This window comes from Symphalangus syndactylus, chromosome 18, assembly GCF_028878055.3.
Source record: "Symphalangus syndactylus isolate Jambi chromosome 18, NHGRI_mSymSyn1-v2.1_pri, whole genome shotgun sequence".
Taxonomy (NCBI): Eukaryota; Metazoa; Chordata; class Mammalia; order Primates; family Hylobatidae; genus Symphalangus; species Symphalangus syndactylus.
In genome coordinates this window covers 75,449,598-75,465,985 of record NC_072440.2, presented here as the reverse complement: position 1 = coordinate 75,465,985, position 16,388 = coordinate 75,449,598, and the positions used below count along the sequence as shown (strand labels likewise).

Sequence of the window (16,388 nt, the reverse complement as noted above, 5' to 3'; positions counted from 1 at the left end):
CCTGCATGGATTCCTGCATGATTCAAACATGGAAAATCAGACAGCAAAAATGGATATCCATATCAAAGGGAGTGAACTGTTCACATTGACATCAACAATTTAAAAACTAGTCTTTGCTCCCCCTAAAAAAGGGGAAAAAAATTTGCAACTTTAAGTGTCAGTTAAGTATTTCCTGTATACACACCTGTTGAGGCAGGCAATGAACACATCCACCAATGCATAAGGAAATATCTCATTTATCTGCAAAAATCTGACCCTAGCAGGTCACAAAAGGGCAAATATTGTAAGACTATATGAGATGTCAAGGGCAGTCAAATTCAGAGACAAATGGCGGTTGCTAAAGGCTGGGGGAAAGGAAGAATGGCGAGTTTAATGTGTAAAGAGTTTCAGATTGTGAAGATGAAGAAGTCCTAGAGATGGATGGTGATGTTTGCACAGCAATGTGAATGTACTTAATACCACTTAACTGTTAAGCCACTTAAAATGGCAAATTTCATGTTATACCTATTTTACCATCAAGAAAAAAAAAAAAAAAGTCTGACCCTAAGTCAAGCTCTCTGCAGTGTACACGTCGCACTGTTTTAAGCAGCACCAAAACCATCATCTCTATCTGAAATCCTGAGTCCAATCGCAAACCTACGCGTATCTTCATTTCTTTCGTGCTTTTGAAACGTTTAAAGGGTAACATTGAGACCTGTGAAACCCACCCAAGACTACTAACAGCAAGAGGCCACCATCAAGCAGAAGAAGTTGGGGGCTGGGGGATTGAAGGAGCCTTGGCTACGCACTGCGAAGTGCTAGCCTGAGCTTGCAAGGGAGGGATACCTGAAAACTCCCCATCGATGGCGAAGAAGTCGGCCTCCTCTATGGCCTGGTACACTTTGTGAAGATTACTCTTAAAATCTGCGGAGAAACCGAAAAGAGGCTCAGAACCAGTGGCCTGAATTCCTGCTAAGGGGAGAGGGAAGGAGGGCCGAGGGGCTCCCGAGGCTGAGAGCCGGAAGGGGAAAAGTCCTGGAGGTGTGCACCGGGGCAAGGGGAATCAAGTCCTCGAGGGGTGCATGGGCCAGGGGGGACAACCCCCGGGGGGTTCCCGGGCCGGAGAAAGGCAAGGCCCCGGGTGGTGCCGGGGTTGGAGGAGTTAAGTACAAGGCCCCTAGAGTGCACGGTCCGCAGCGGGACAAGACCCCAAGAGGCGCACTGGCTTAAGGAGGGAAAAGCCCCGAGGGGCTGCCTCAGCCCCAGGCCCAGCCAAACAGGCCGGCCATGGTCTCGGCCTAGCAGGCCAGGGGCAGCCGGGTGTGGGGAGGCGGGGAGGTGCACGGCGGACACGCACTGCTCCTGATTATCTCCATTCTGCAGAGTGGCCGGAACCCCGGCCCCGCCCGGGCCCGCGCCCGCCTCAGCGGTTCTACTCGCCGAATTCCGCGGTGACCACGGCGGTAGCTGAAGCAGCAGCAGCGGTGACGCCGGCCGCGACTTCCGGAAACAGCGCGCGCCTGCTGCGCTTGCGTCAGCGCCTGCGCGGCGGCGGGGGCGGGGCCAAGGCTGGGCTCCTTTTCCTCCTTATAGGGACAGGGGAGGGGCGTGGCTATCGAAGTCTCCAAGGCGTGGCCTAATTTGTGCGGGCATTCACTTTAGTAGAAAAAAGGTACATGTTTCGACATCCAGTCGACCAGGAAATACTTACTGGGTTTCTATACTATGCTAGCCACTCTTACAGGGGTGGAGATACAGTGATGAACAGGAAAACTTGCTCTCTGCCCCATTGTAGCTTAAATTTGGGGTAAGGGGAAATTCAGGCAGAAGTCAAACATGCCATTTGGTAACACATGAAAATCGCTATTAAGAAAAGGAGCGGGGCGTTGTAACAGAGAATAATAGGATCTGGGCGCGGCGGCTCAAGCCTGTAAGCCTAGCACTTTGGGAAGCCGAGGCGGGAGGATCCGTTGAACTGAAGAGTTCGAGACCAGCCTGGACAGCATAGAGAGACCTGTCTCTTAAAAAAATAAAATTAGGCCGGACCTGGTGGCTTATGCCTGTAATCCCAGCACTTTGGAAGCCCGAGGCGGGCGGATCACGAGGTCAGGAGTTCGAGACCAGCCTAGCCAACATAGTGAAACTGTGTCTCTACTAAAAATACAAAAATTGGCTGGACTTGTTGACTCACGCCTGTAATCCTAGCGCTTTGGGAGGCGGAAGCGGGCGGATTACCTGAGGTCAGGAGTTCAAGAGCAGCCTGGCCAACATGGTGAAACCCTGTCTCTACTAAAAATACAAAAAATTAGCCGGGTGCAGTGGTGCACGCCTGTAATCCCAGCTACTCCGGAGGCTGAGACAGGAGAATCCCTTGAACCCGGGAGGCGGAGGTTGCTGTGAACCGAGATCACGCCACTGCACTCCATCCTGGGCGACAGAACAAGACTTCTTTTCAAGAAAAAAAAATTAAATTAAAAGAATAATAGGGGTTGTTACTTAGGTGATCAGGGAAAGCAAAGCTGAGACCCTTAGCTACTGCATTAGCCTCTGGGAATACTATGTCCAGTGCAACATATGAGGCCCTGACCTAATGGAATTGTATGTTGGTTTGGAGTTGCTATTCTCCAATGCCTGGCACTGGGCTGACACGTAGTAGACACTCAAGCATGGGTTGAATGAATACATTCAGGTTGGTCTTTCACAAAGGCCAACTATGAAAAGTTGGTTAGTGCCGAGTGCAGTGGCTCACGCCTGTGATCCTGGCACTTTGGGAGGCCGAGGCAGGCGGACTGCTTGAGGCCAGGAGCTCGAGACCAGCCTGGGCAACACCGTGAAACCCCGTCTCTACTAAAATACAAATAATTAGCCTGGCGTGGTGGCGCACCCCTGTAGTCCCAGCTACTCGGGAGGCTGAGACAGAAGAATTGCTTGAACCCGGGAGGCAGAGGTTGCAGTGAGCCAAGATTGTGCCACTGCACTCCAACCTGGGCGACAGAGCGAGACTCCGTCTCCAAAACAAACAAACAAAAAGAAAGTTGATTAGAAGACCTATTTTCAAAATCTATCTCAGCCACTTATTAGTTCTGGAATGTATTAAACCTTCCTAAACCTCAATTTCCTGGGATTGTATTGAGGCTCAGTGGTGCTAATCAATGTGAACTGGGAAGTACCGTATTAATAAATCTGTATAAATAACTGTTTAATGAGGGCCTGGTGCCATGACTTACACCTGTAATCCCAGCGTTTTCGGGGGCTGAGGCAGGAGAATCACCTGAGCCCAGGAGTTCCAGACCAGCCTGGGGAACAGAGCGAGACCCTGTCTCTATAAAAATAAAATGAAAATTTTTTTTTTTTTTGAGACGGAGTCTCGCTCTGTCACCCAGGCTGGAGTGCAGTGGCGCAATCTCGGCTCACTGCAAGCTCCGCCTCCCGGGTTCACGCCATTCTCCTGCCTCAGCCTCTCCGAGTAGCTGGGACTACAGGCGCCTGCCACCACGCCCGGCTAATTTTTTTGTATTTTTAGTAGAGACGGGGTTTCACCGTGGTCTCGATCTCCTGACCTCGTGATCCGCCCGCCTCGGCCTCCCAAAGTGCTGGGATTACAAGCGTGAGCCACCGCGCCCGGCCTTATAAAATGAAATTTTAAAATGAGCCAGGCGTGGTTGTGCACGCCTGTAGTCCCAACTATTCAGGAGGCTGAGGTGGGATAATCGCTTGAACCCTGGAGGCGGAGATTGCGGTGAGCCGAGATCGTGCCACTGTACGCCAGCTTGGTGGGTGACAGAGTGAGACTCTGTCTCAAAAACAAACAACAACAAAACAAAACCGGATAATCAGCATAAGTTCTAGACGCTGTGACCTAGACGCTGGGAAGGGGCGAAACGTGGTGATAAGAAAATCATTTCAAGCTGTACGAGGTGGCTCACCCCGTAATCTCAGCACTTTGTAAGGCTGAGGCAGGAGGATCCCTTGAGGCCAGATGTTCAAGATCAGCCTGGAAAACGCAGCGAGACCCCATCTCTACGAAAAAAAATATTTTAATAGAAATAAAAGTCATTTAATTCCGATTCCTAACACCGCAAATTGAACGTATAGTCCTGTGATTTTCTACATAAAATGTGAAGGCAAAAATTAACTGTAGAGAGTACAGTGCGGCCTTGTAATATCATTTTAATTTCTAGGCAAAGCTTGATACAAGGACAGCCGCCCAGGAGGAGCAGACACTGACACGCACCCGTCAGCCCTTGGGCTGTGACTGCCGAGCCCGGGTACTTGGTCTGCAGATGAAGAGGAAGGGGCGGGACCGGCGGTGTTACGACTGCGACCACTTCCTCCGGCTGGGAGTGGCCGCTCTAGGCAGCGGGCAGGTCGCCGGGTTGAGGCGGGTTGTGAAAGGAGAGCGGCCTCTCCTCTGTGGTCACGGGTCTGGGGCACTCTCCCCCTCAGTCTGTCTTGTTACTTCCGGTAGCGAAGCCTCTACGTCTTCCTCTGCTCCCGCAGGGGTCTGGGCTGAGAATAATGGCCCGGTTGGCACGGCACGAGTGGAACGGTAAGCTGCGACATGGCTGGGGGGTGCTGGGGGGCGACTCGGGCTTGACATCGGGGAGTGATGTGGAAGACGGAGCAGGAATCCCTTCTGCGGAGCCTCCCAGGCCGGGTCGTAGGAGGCGCACGGGGCCTCTCCTCACGCAGGCCCGAGTCCTGAGCATCCCCACTCCTGGCCGCGGGGTTCGGACCCCAGCTTGGCCACCCGCGCTATCCCTTCCCGAGAGCCCCACGTCCGCACAGCCGGTCGCTGGGCCTTGCCTGCGTCCTTTCGGGGGTCAGGGTCAGAGCCACTCGCTCCAGGGGCTCCCTAGGGCGGGAAGGAGGAGGTGTCGCTTCGAAACACCTTGGAGGGGGACCACGGGGGCGCCTGCCCGCCAGGAGCGCTTGCCACACCCTGCAGCAGCCGGACCAGAATTGATGAGGCTCCTGATAGTCGCCACGCTGAGTTTACGGTCTAATTGTCGAGGCACGTTCCTGGCCCGAGGCGGAGCGATTGTGCCCATTCTTTAAAGTAGGGTGATTGAAGCGCAGAAGGGAGAAAGTGAAATCCCGCAGTCACGCTGGCGCCAGGCAAGAACTCGGCTCTTCTGATGCTGCGACTTGCGGCTCGGAAATAGCATATGCAAAAGAGAATTTTCTTTTTTTTTTCTTTTTTGAGACGGAGTCTCGCTCTGTCGCCCAGGCTGGAGTGCAGTGCAGCAATCTCGGCTCACTGCAACCTCTGTCTCCCGGGTTCAAGCGATTCTCTTGCCTCAGCCTTCTGAGTAGCTGGGATTACGGGCCCGCGCAACCACGCCCGGCTGATTTTTGTATTTTTAGTAGAGACGGGGTTTCACCATGTTGGTCAGACTGTTCTGGAACTCCTGGCCTCAAGTGATCCACCCGCCTCGGCCTCCCAGAGTGGGGAGATTACAGGCGTGAGCCACCGCGCCCGGCCGAGAATTTTCTTTTATTAAAAAAGCTGGCGGGAGGGGGCGACAAATAAGAGGCAGCTTGTGTCTAAACGGGGATCTTTGGCGGGGCAGGAGGCAGCATCCCAGCTTTAGCGGAAAAGAGAAAGTGAGAGCCTAGACGCTGTTAAGCCCTCAACTGTCGCCACTGGTGCCTCCCCGCCAAAGCCCATTGGTCGGTCATTTGCAAGGGGGTGGTCTTGATGTCACGCTCCACATCGCCAATAGGAAAGAGCTTTACTCTCTTCCCAGGACACACCCCCGAGCCGGCACGGACTGCACGTGCTGATGGGGTTGTTTTGTTTGTTCTTGTCGCTGCTGTTTTGTCAACATCCAGCCTGGGTGTATCCTGACAGGTGTGCTCTGCATTTCCCCATATCCATAAACTTGATGGAAACATTGTATTTCTCCAGGGCAGTTCTTTTTGTTTGCTTTTTGGCTCCAGCGTTTGGCAGTGCCACTAAGTAGGTAGCCATCACTCAATAAATGTTGCTATTGATAATTCTGTTAATAATGCCGATCAGCCACACAGCAAACTTTGAGTACCTATAGATAGTTTGTCATCTAAACCTCACAGCAGGGCGGGGCTCCGTAGCTCACGCCTGTAATCCCAGCAGTTTGGGAGGCGGAAGTGGGAGTATCCCTTGAGCCCAGGAGACCAGACCAACCTAGGCAACATAGGGAGACGCTGTCTCTTAAAAATGTTTTTTTAAAGTAAACCTCCCAACAGCCCTTCGAAGTTGACATGATTGTCCTAGACGGACCAGTGGGAAACAGGAAGTTTAGGAAGAATAAATCGTGACCCGATTTGAAACCCAGATCAGTGTCACTCCTAAGACCATACTGTTTCAGCTCTACAGCCTAAGGAAATTATAGTCCAGGAGATGAGAAAACGTACACAAATAAAAGTTATGCTAATGCAGAGAGACAAGAAAGATTAATTTGGGTGTTGAGGAGTTAGTCATTAAAGACTTTCAAGTGTCAGTTGATTTGGGTCTTTCCAGTTGGATATTTTTGACCCAGCAGTGTTGTGAAGTTGTGTTACAGATGAAGGGAACAATGTGAGGATAAGGAAAAATGTCCAAGGCCAGGCACGGTGGCTCACACCTGTAATCCCTGCACTTTGGGAGGCCAAGGCGGGCAGATTGCTTGAGCTCAGCTGTTCAAGTTCAGCTTGGGATACATGGTGAAACCCCATCTCTACTAAAAATACAAAAATTAGCTGCGCATGGTGGTGGGCGCCTGTAGTTCTAGCTACTTGGGAGGCTGAGAAACAAGAATTGCATGGACCCAGGAGGCAGATGTTGCAGTGAGCCAAGATTGTGCCACTACACTCCAGCCTGGGCGACAGAGTGAGACTCAATCTCAAAGACATAAAAGATTGAAAACAAACAAAACCCAATAGTTAAGGTGTGGGTAACTTGGTAACTACCCATAGTGTTTGATAGCTATCTGAGTTACTGAATATCTACAGAGTATAGTACAGGATGGGTCCTTGAACATATGCCATGAGAAATGAAAGAGGGCAGGCCCCAGCAAGAGCCAGGATAGCCTTCTCAGCCCACCTTCGTCTTACCCAGCACCACCTAAGGCAGTAAATCACAGGGCTTTAAGATCTAGGCAGCAAGTCAGCATCTAGAGGAGCTAGTCACCTTTGCTCTACTGGTTTCTGACCCTGTCCAGAAAAAAAATCTAGTTGGAGTTTGAAAATTCAACGTTTTATACAGTAAGTGACTGGAAATGCTTCTCTCTTTTTTTTTTTTTTAAGATGGAGTCCCACACCCAGCTAATTTTAATATTTTTAGTAGATACAAGGTTTCACCATATTGGCCAGACTGGTCTCGAACTCCTGACCTCTTGATCCGCCCGCCTCGGCCTCCCAAAGTGGTGGGATTACAGGCGTGAGCCACCGCCCCGGCCTAATGCTTCTCTTATGTTAATGGGAGAGCCCGCTTTTGCCGCCTGCAGGAAGTGCACATCGTATTCTGTTCTGTTTGCGGTTCCTGAACTTTGCCTTGCTTACATTTGAGCACGTTTTAATTTTGTAGTCACTATAAATGGGTGGGCACTCTAGATATTTAATAATTTCTGTAGTATTCTGCTGGTAGTTATAGTGATGTCTCCAGGAACAGACCTGGAGTGTCAGAAATAGGGGTTTCCCTCACCCATTCCTACCACTATTTCTATTGTAAATGTCTCTGCATGCTCACCCTAACAGCTACCAGCTAGAGTTCATGTTCCAAAATGCAGTGTGGTCAAATGCTAGTTTGTTTTTCTCAGCTGTGCAGTAGCATCTCTATGATGTGGCCTAGATGATAAAGGAGTAAATCAGTCATTTGAACTAATAACCGTTATTGATTACTTTATCAGGATAATGGCGTATTACGAAGACAGGTTTTAAGTGAGACCATGATTTTTTTTTTTTTCTTTTGGTGTTTCCACCTGGTTTCCAACCAGGGACTAGACCACGATTTAAAACATGGCTCTGCCCTTTACTAGTTAGAACTCCATTTTCTCATCTGTAAAATGGACATGGTAGTAATACTTATTCCATATGATTGTTATGCCCTTAATATTATAAGGCCTCAGTAAATATTAATAATTGTTGCGGGGTGCAATGGCTCACGCCTGTAAATCCCAGCACTTTGAGAGGCCACAGCAGGCAGATCACCTGAGGTCAGGAGTTTGAGACCAGCCTGGCCAACATGGTGAAACCCCATCTCTACGAAAAATTTAGCCAGGCATGGTGGCACGTGCTTGTAATCCCAGCTACTCGGGAGGCTGAGGCAGGAGAATCGCTTGAACCCAGGAGGCAGAGGTTGAGGTGAGCCAAAATCGTGCCACTGCACTCCAGCCTGGGTGACAGAGCAAGACTCCACCTCAAAAAAACAAAAAAGAAGTCATTTTTCTTTTCCTACAATGCATTTTATTTCCAATGCTGTATTTTCCCTGCTGCTAGAGAAGTTTAATTTCTCTCTTTGATTTTTTTTTCAGTTTGTACCCTGGAAAAATAAGGTGATAAATACAGGCAATCATTGCGAAGTAAAGAAGTCATCTATTGTCAGTTAATATATAACGAGAGAATTTAGCCTAACCAGAGGCCCATAGAAGCCAAAATATTTCTATTCTTACACTGAACCTTCTTGCTAAGAAACAATCGAGGTCAGCTGGGCTCATGCCATAATCCCAGCCCTTTGGAAAGCCGAGACCGGAGGATTGCTTGAGCCCAGGAACTCGAGACCCTCATGGACAACTTAACAAGACCCTGTCTATACAAAAAAAATTTTAATTAGCTGGGTGTGGTGGCACATGCCAGTGGTCCCAGCTACTTAGGAGGCTGAGGTGGGAGGATCACTGGAGCCCAAAAGTTCAGGCCTACAGTCATCCATGATTGCACCACTGCCTTCCAGCCTGGGCAACAGAGTGAGACCCTGTCTCTCAAAAAGAAATGATTGAAATCATATTTTTCAGGCTGGACTTCCAATAAATTAGCCCTTAAAAGGATCATTCTTAAAATATTAGCCATATACAATGGTCATAATAAATGTATGTTGAGTGAAGGGGTGCAACCATGATCATATACTGCTGAACCAAGTGGTTTGAAAATTATAATTTTTTTTATTTTCCCTGTGATTCTGGATAAAGATTACAATTTCTAAAGAGTTAATCATTACATCACAAGATCTTTATTTTTTTATTTTTTATTTTTTTCGAGACGGAGTCTTTCTCTGTCCCCCAGGCTGGAGTGCAGTGGTGCGATCTCGGCTCACCGCAACCTCCACCTCCTGGGTCCACGCCATTCTCCTGCCTCAGCCTCCCGAGTAGCTGGGACTACAGGCGCCCGCCAACACGCCCGGCTAATTTTTTGTATTTTTAGTAAAGACGGGGTTTCACCGTGTTAGCCAGGATGGTCTCGATCTCCTGACTTCGTGATCCGCTCGCCTCGGCCTCCCAAAGTGCTGGGATTACAGGCTTGAGCCACCGCGTCCGGCCATCACAAGATCTTTATAAGTAAGGGTATAAAAATTCTTAGCCTGGGTGCAGTGGCTCACGCCTGTAATCCCAACACTTTGGGAGGCCAAGATGGGTGGATCACGTGAGGTCAGGAGTTTGAAACCAGTCTGGCCAACATGGCAAAACCCCATCTCTATTAAAAATACAAAAATTAGCCAGGCGTGGTGATGGGCGCCTGTAATCCCAGCTACTCAGGAGGCTGAGGCATGAGAATTGCTTCAATCCAGGAGGTGGAGGTTGCGGTAAGCTGAGATTGCACCACGGCACTCTAGCTTGGGCAACAGAGTAAGACTTGTCTCAAAAAGAAAAAAAAAAAAAAAAAAATTCTTAAACTCAGAATTAATAACTCTTTAATAAACTCAGTAAGAATGATTGTATTAATTGACTTTACTAAGTGTTAATTGGACAACTAAAGAAGCAAACAGGGTGCCACTGCCTCCTGGAGAATAGCCCTCTGGATAGATCCGTAGATGACCATTCAAATTCACCAAGTCAGAAAAAAAAGTTCCTTTGTAGAGATCGGGTTTCACCATGTTGCCCAGGCTGGCAGGCTGGTCTCCAACTCCTGGACTCAAGCCATCCACCCGCCTCAGCCTCCCAAAGTCCAGGGAAGAATAGCCACGTTCATCCCAGCATCCCAGAACTAAGAGATAAGTTCTTTTTTTTTTTTTAGACAGAGTATCACTCTGTCACCCAGGCCGGAGTGCAGTGGTGCAATCTTGTCTCGCTGCAACCTCCACGTCCCGGGTGCAAATGATTCTGCTGCCTCAGCCTCCTGAGTAGCTGGGATTACAGTCGTGCACCAGCATGCCTGGCTAATTTTTGTATTTTTAGTAGAGACGGGGTTTCACCACGTTGACCAGGCTTGTCTCGAATTCCTAACCTCAGGGGATCTGCCCACCTCCATTTTGGGAGACAGAGCCTCCTAAAGTGCTAGGATTACAGTCGTGAGCCACCACGCCAGGCCAGAAACAAGTTCTTTAGTTACATGCATCATTGGGAGATTGTGTGTGTTACCAGCCTTTCCTTTTCTTTTAGGGATTTAAAGATAATTATACTTTGTCAGTTAGGCATGTCTTCGGGAAAACATAGAGAAGGTCATGTTGATTATATATCTTGGAATTGTCCAAATCCTCAGAGATTATGATATTGGTTTCCTGTCAGTTGTGCCAACAATGATAAGTAACGACCTGACGTGAAATCAAGAGAGAGGAAAGCTCTGGTCAGGCACAGTGACTCACACCTGTAACCCCAGCATTTTGGGAGGTTGCGGTAGGCAGATTGCTTGAGTTTAGGAGTTCGAGATCAGCCTGGGCAACATGGCAAAATCCCATCTCTGCAAAAAATTAGCCAGGTGTGGTGGCACATACCTGTAGTCCAGGCTACATAGGAGGCTGAGGCAAGAGGATCACCTGAGCCTGGGGAGGTCGAGGCTACAATGAGCCATGATCTCACCACTGCACTCCAGCCTGGGCAACAGAGTGAGACCTAGCTCCAAAAAAAAAAAAAAAAAAAAAGAGAGAGGAAAGCTGGAAGCTGACAGCACTCCAAAAGCTAACTAGCCTAAAGCCAAGCTGCCTAGAAACAACTATATATACCCATTAGTACACTTGGAAGAAGGCATCACATTATGGGACAGGGGATTAAGGCTCGGGGGTCAGGCAGGTAACAGAACTGAAATGGACAGGTGGGAGAGGAATGTGGCAAGCTGACGCTGGCACCGCTGCTGAGTTCCTCCACTGGAGCCGATCTTGTCATGCGTGATGCGATTCCATTGTTGCCAGATCTCCGGGTTTGTTTGTTTGTTTTTCTTTTTTTTTTTTTTTTTTTGAGACGGAGTCTCGCTCTGTCGCCCAGGCTGGAGTGCAGTGGCGCAGTCTTGGCTCACTGCAAGCTCCGCCTCCCGGGTTCACGCCATTCTCCTGCCTCAGCCTCTCCGAGCAGCTGGGACTACAGGCGCCCGCCACCACGCCCGGCTAATTTTTTGTATTTTTAGTAGAGACGGGGTTTCACTGTGGTCTCGATCTCCTGACCTCGTGATCCGCCCGCCTCGGCCTCCCAAAGTGCTGAGATTACAAGCGTGAGCCACCGCGCCCGGCCTGTTTGTTTTTTTTTTTTCAACAGAAGCCAGGAATCTAGATTTTTATGTCATCAGATTTTTTTTGTAAATGCTGGCACCTCATTTAACTTAAAAAGAAAAGGGAGAAAAAAACACCAGGTGAAGGAAAGCCTCCCTGCAGGCCAGATGTTGCCCCGGTAGGGCGGTGGCTGCTGGTGGTGAGACTGTTCCAGGACACGGAAGATGGATGATCATGATAATAATGGTGCGTCACCGTGGTGAGGCTCACCTGCTTCCTTATAACCACTGCAAGAGGCAGAATTGTGTCGCACATTAGCAGCCTCTTATCCCAATAGATCAGCAGTAGCTCTTAACCTCCTCTGGGAGTTGGCCCCTTCTGAGAGCCTAATAAACCCTATAGACTGCCTTCCAGAAACATGGACGTACCATACAGAAACACAATCGTGGCATGGGATTCAGACTTCCCGAAGCATCTCTCCAGACTCCAGTTGAAGACCCACCTTTTTATTCAGAAACCTCAGCTCTTCAGAGTGACTCAGTGCCTATGGGATCTCCTGAGGTTTTGCTGTCCTTTTCAGTTCTATGGTGTTCAGTCTATGGTATTAAAGTTGTTTGTTTGCTGTTTTGTAGATTTTCCCAAACCCAGTCATTCTTCCCATTCGTTTTTGAACTAAGTAATTATTGCTTCTGGGCCTTTTGGCTAAGATCAACTAACTAAACTGGGTAATTAACAGTTACAATTTCCTAAACACAAGTGTATCCATATGAATGGAGCACCAGGGGTGCGAATAGAATGATTCTCCTCCCCGCCATCCTGCCCCTACCCCCTGTCTTTGGAGCCTTTGAGATGGAGAAAACAGTGAAGAGAAAAGTAGCTGAGAGCTGCTTCTAATGCCTGCAGCCTGCTGCTGAGAGCTAGCCACGTGTGCAGAGAACAACTGTAAACATCCTTAAGAGCTGGAGGCCTTCTCAAAGAGGCCTTTAATTATTGCCAGTGCAGAAGGGTGTGTTTACCCAAGTCAAAATACCACAGCTTCTAACTTTGGTGTTGGAACTAGATGTTATCACTTAAAAGGCACTTCCACGGGCGCAGTGGCTCACGCCTGTAATCCCAGCACTTTGGGAGGCTGAGGCGGACGGATCACGAGATCAGGAGATCGAGACCATCCTGGCTAACACGGTGAAACCCCGTCTCTACTAAAAATACAAAAAATTAGCCAGGCGTGGTGGCGGGCACCTGTAGTCCCAGCTACTCTGGAGGCTGAGTCCTGAGAATGGCGTGAATCCAGGAGGCGGAGCTTGCAGTGAGCCGAGATTATGCCACTGCAGTCCGGCCTGGGCGACAGAGCGAGACTCTGTCTCAAAAAACAAACAAACAAACAAAAAAACCAGTTTTTTGCCAGGCGTAGTGGCTTCCTTCTGTAATCCCAGAACTTTGGGAGCCTGAGGCGAGCAGATCACTTGCAGGAGTTCGAGATCAGTCTGACCAACATGGCGAAACCCTGTCTTTTTTTTTTTTTTTGAAACGGAGTCACACTGTTGTCACCCAGGCTGGAGTGCAATGGTGCGATCTTGGCTAACTGCAACCTCTGCTTCCCGGGTTCAAGCGATTCTTCTGCCCCAGCCTCCCAAGAAGCTGGGATTACAGGCGCCTGCCACTACGCCTGTCTAATTTTTTTGTATGTGAAACCCTGTCGTTACTAAAAATACAAAAATGAGCTGGGCATGGCGGCAGGCACCTGTAATCCCAGCTACTAGAGAGGCTGAGATGGGAAAGTCACTTGAACCTGAGAGGCAGAGGTTGCAATGAGCCCAGATCGTGCCACTGCACTCCAGCCTGGACGACAGAGCAAGACCCTGTCTCAAAAAAAAATGAAGAGAAAAAGAACGGTTTTTTGTTGTTTTGTTAGAGGTGGGGACTTGCTCTGTTGGCCAGGCTGCTGTGCAGTGGTACAATCATAGTTCACTGTAACCTCCAACTCCTGGGCTCAAGCAATCCTTCCAAGTAGATGGGGCTACAGACTTGCGCCACCACAGCCGGCCAACTTTTTAAAAAATTTTATTGTAAAGACAGGGTCTTCGGCCGGGTGCGGTGGCTCACGCCTGTAATCCCAGCACTTTGAGAGGCCGAGGCGGGCGGATCACAAGGTCAGGAGATCGAGACTAAACTGGATAACACGGTGAAACCCCATCTCTACTAAAAATACAAAAAATTAGCCGGGAGTGGTGGCGGGTGCCTGCAGTCCCAGTTACTCGGGAGGCTGAGGCAGGAGAATGGCATTGAACTGGGGAGGCGAAGTTTGCGGTGAGCCTAGATGGTGCCACTACACTCCAGCCTGGGCAACAGAACAAGACTGTCTCAAAAAATATAATAAATAAAGGCAGGGTCTCACTATGTGGCCCAGTCTGGTCTCAAACTTCTGGCCTCAAGTGATCCTCCCACTCAGCCTACCAATATGCTGGGATTACAGGCATGAGCCACCGTGCCCAGCCTAAAAGAATGGTTTTTGAAGGGACTATGTGGAAGATTGCTCCCATCCTTTTTTTTTTTTTTGAGCTGAAGTTTCACTCTGTCACCCAGACTGGAGTGCAGTGACGAGATCTCTGCTCACTGCAACCGTCTCCTCCTGGGTTCAAGCAATTCTCCTGCGTCAGTTTCCCAAGTAGCTGGGATGACAGGCACCTGCCACCACGCTCAGCTACTTTTTGTATTTTTAGTAGAAACAGGGTTTCACCATGTTTGCCAGGCTAGTCTCAAACTCCTGACCTCAGGTGATCTGCCTGCCTCGGCCTCCCAAAGTGCTGGGATTACAGGCATTAGCCACCGCACCCGGCTGATTGCTCCCATCTTTACAATCATCTTTTACTGTGAATAAATGTATTAGTTTTATATATATATATATATATATTTTTTTTTTTGAGACGGAGTCTTGCTCTGTCGCCCAGGCTGGAGCGCGGTGGCGCGATCTCGGCTCACTGTAAGCTCCGCTTCCCGGGTTTACGCCATTCTCCTGCCTCAGCTTCCCGAGTTGCTGGGACTACAGGTGCCTGCCACCACACCCGGCTAATTTTTTGTTTTTTAGTACAGACGAGGTTTCACCATGTTAGGATGGTCTCGATCTCCTGACCTTATGATGCACCCGCCTCGGCCTCCCAAAGCGCTGGCATTACAGGCATGAGCCACTGCGCCCAGCCTAGTTATATTTTTTAAATTTATGTTTATTTTATCTTGACCTAATTATCTTTTTATTGCTTGGATGAGTAATCTCCATTCCACTCTTTAACATGGGGCATAAAATGTAGCTGTATTTCTTTTTTTTTTTTTTTTTTTTTTTGAGACGGAGTCTAGCTCTGTCACCCAGGCTGGAGTGCAGTGGCGCAGTCTCGGCTCACTGCAAGCTCCACCTCCCAGGTTCACGCCATTCTCCTGCCTCAGCCTCTCCGAGTAGCTGGGACTACAGGCGCCCGCCACCACGCCCGGCTAATTTTTTGTATTTTTAGTAGAGACAGGGTTTCACTGTGGTCTCGATCTCCTGACCTCGTGATCCGCCCGCCTCGGCCTCCCAAAGTGCTGGGATTACAAGCGTGAGCCACCGCGCCCGGCCAAAATGTAGCTGTATTTCTTCCCTGAGGTGAAGCCCTCCCACTATGTTTGGCCACAAGTAATACAATATATTTTTTTACAACTGTATTATGTTTTTTACAATTACTATACAAATCACACGTTTCCATTAAAAAACAACTTGATAAATGCAGAAAAAAACCCAAAAAAGTCACTCATAACCGTCCCCCATTAAACACACCTACTGCTATCTTCTGATCTCTATTTCTAGATTTACTTATTTAAAATATGGTGTTTTTATGTCATATGTAAAATTTTGTACCCTATAAAGGATGATAAAATTCTCTAATCACTGTATTTTAAAAATCAAGTGAATTGGGCCAGGCTCGGTTGTTCACACCTGTAATCCCAGCACTTTGGGAGGCCAAGGGGGGCGGATCACCTGCAGTCAGGAGTTCAAGACCAACCTGACGAACTTGGTGAAACTCTGTCTCGACTAAAAATACAAAATTAGCCGGATGTGGTGGCACATGCCTGTAATCCCAGCTACTCAGGAGGCTGAGGCAGGACAATCGCTTGAACCTCAGGAGGCGGAGGTTGCAGTGAGCTGAGGTTGCGCTATTGCACTCCAGCCTGGGCAAAAAGAGCGAAACTCTGTCTCAAAAAATAAAATAAAAAATAAACTAAAAATCCAGTGAATTGTTACCATTTATGGTAGACTTACCATGTGCCAGGCTCTGTACTAGGCACTTGACTCGAATTCTCTTCTTTAATGCTGCAAAACTCCCTCTGTGGTTAAGTGCTGTCGTTGTCCCTCATCTATACGGTGAGCAAGCTGAGCCTCACCGCTGGTAAATGGCAGAGGTGGGGTGAGAACCCAGGCAGCCCAGCCATGGGACTTGTATTCCTAACCACTGTGCCTCCAGAGATCAAGCATGAGCCCTTCCCTGCGTGGCCAGTGTGGGCGGTGGAGAGCGATTTTCATTCTTTTCCTACACAATAGCAAGATTGAGAAACTAACCAGAAATAGTATGAATAATCATTTCTATATCCCGTATTTACACCATACTAATTCTGAGCCACTTTCCTTCACTGTCTCTAATCCTCGCAAGAAATCTTGATGGTTTGTGTACTGTGACCACCATTTCATAGTTGAGGAAACTTGATCAGAAAGCTCGAGTAACTTCTGCAGAGTCACAGAGCTAGTGACTTGGGGGAGTTAAGAGTCTAACTCCAAGATCTGTGTCATACTACT

The 16,388-nt window shown here is 48.8% G+C and overlaps 2 protein-coding genes across 11 annotated transcripts in view; one reads left to right on the top strand and one right to left on the bottom strand.

Annotated features, from left to right (window-relative positions):
• Positions 1 to 1,538, bottom strand: part of PARN (poly(A)-specific ribonuclease) — a 200,656-nt gene extending 199,118 nt beyond the window's left edge. The window contains exons 1-2 of one of the 6 annotated variants that reach the window (XM_055252462.2): positions 1,337 to 1,538; positions 826 to 903 (exon numbers count right to left, since the gene is read on the bottom strand). In XM_055252462.2, the coding sequence (XP_055108437.1) occupies positions 826 to 903; positions 1,337 to 1,355 (97 nt within the window). In that variant the 5' untranslated portion in view covers positions 1,356 to 1,538. The remainder of the gene's footprint in view (positions 1 to 825; positions 904 to 1,336) is intronic. The other 5 variants (XM_055252463.2, XM_055252466.2, XM_063623754.1 and 2 more) reach the window with 5 other exon arrangements.
• Positions 1,539 to 4,274: 2,736 nt separating this feature from the next.
• BFAR (bifunctional apoptosis regulator) overlaps positions 4,275 to 16,388 on the top strand; it is a 37,697-nt gene continuing 25,583 nt past the window's right edge. Inside the window, exon 1 of one of the 5 annotated variants that reach the window (XM_055252469.2) lies at positions 4,275 to 4,528. The gene's annotated coding sequence lies outside the window, so the exon portion shown is untranslated. The remainder of the gene's footprint in view (positions 4,529 to 16,388) is intronic. The other 4 variants (XM_055252470.2, XM_063623780.1, XM_055252471.2 and 1 more) reach the window with 4 other exon arrangements.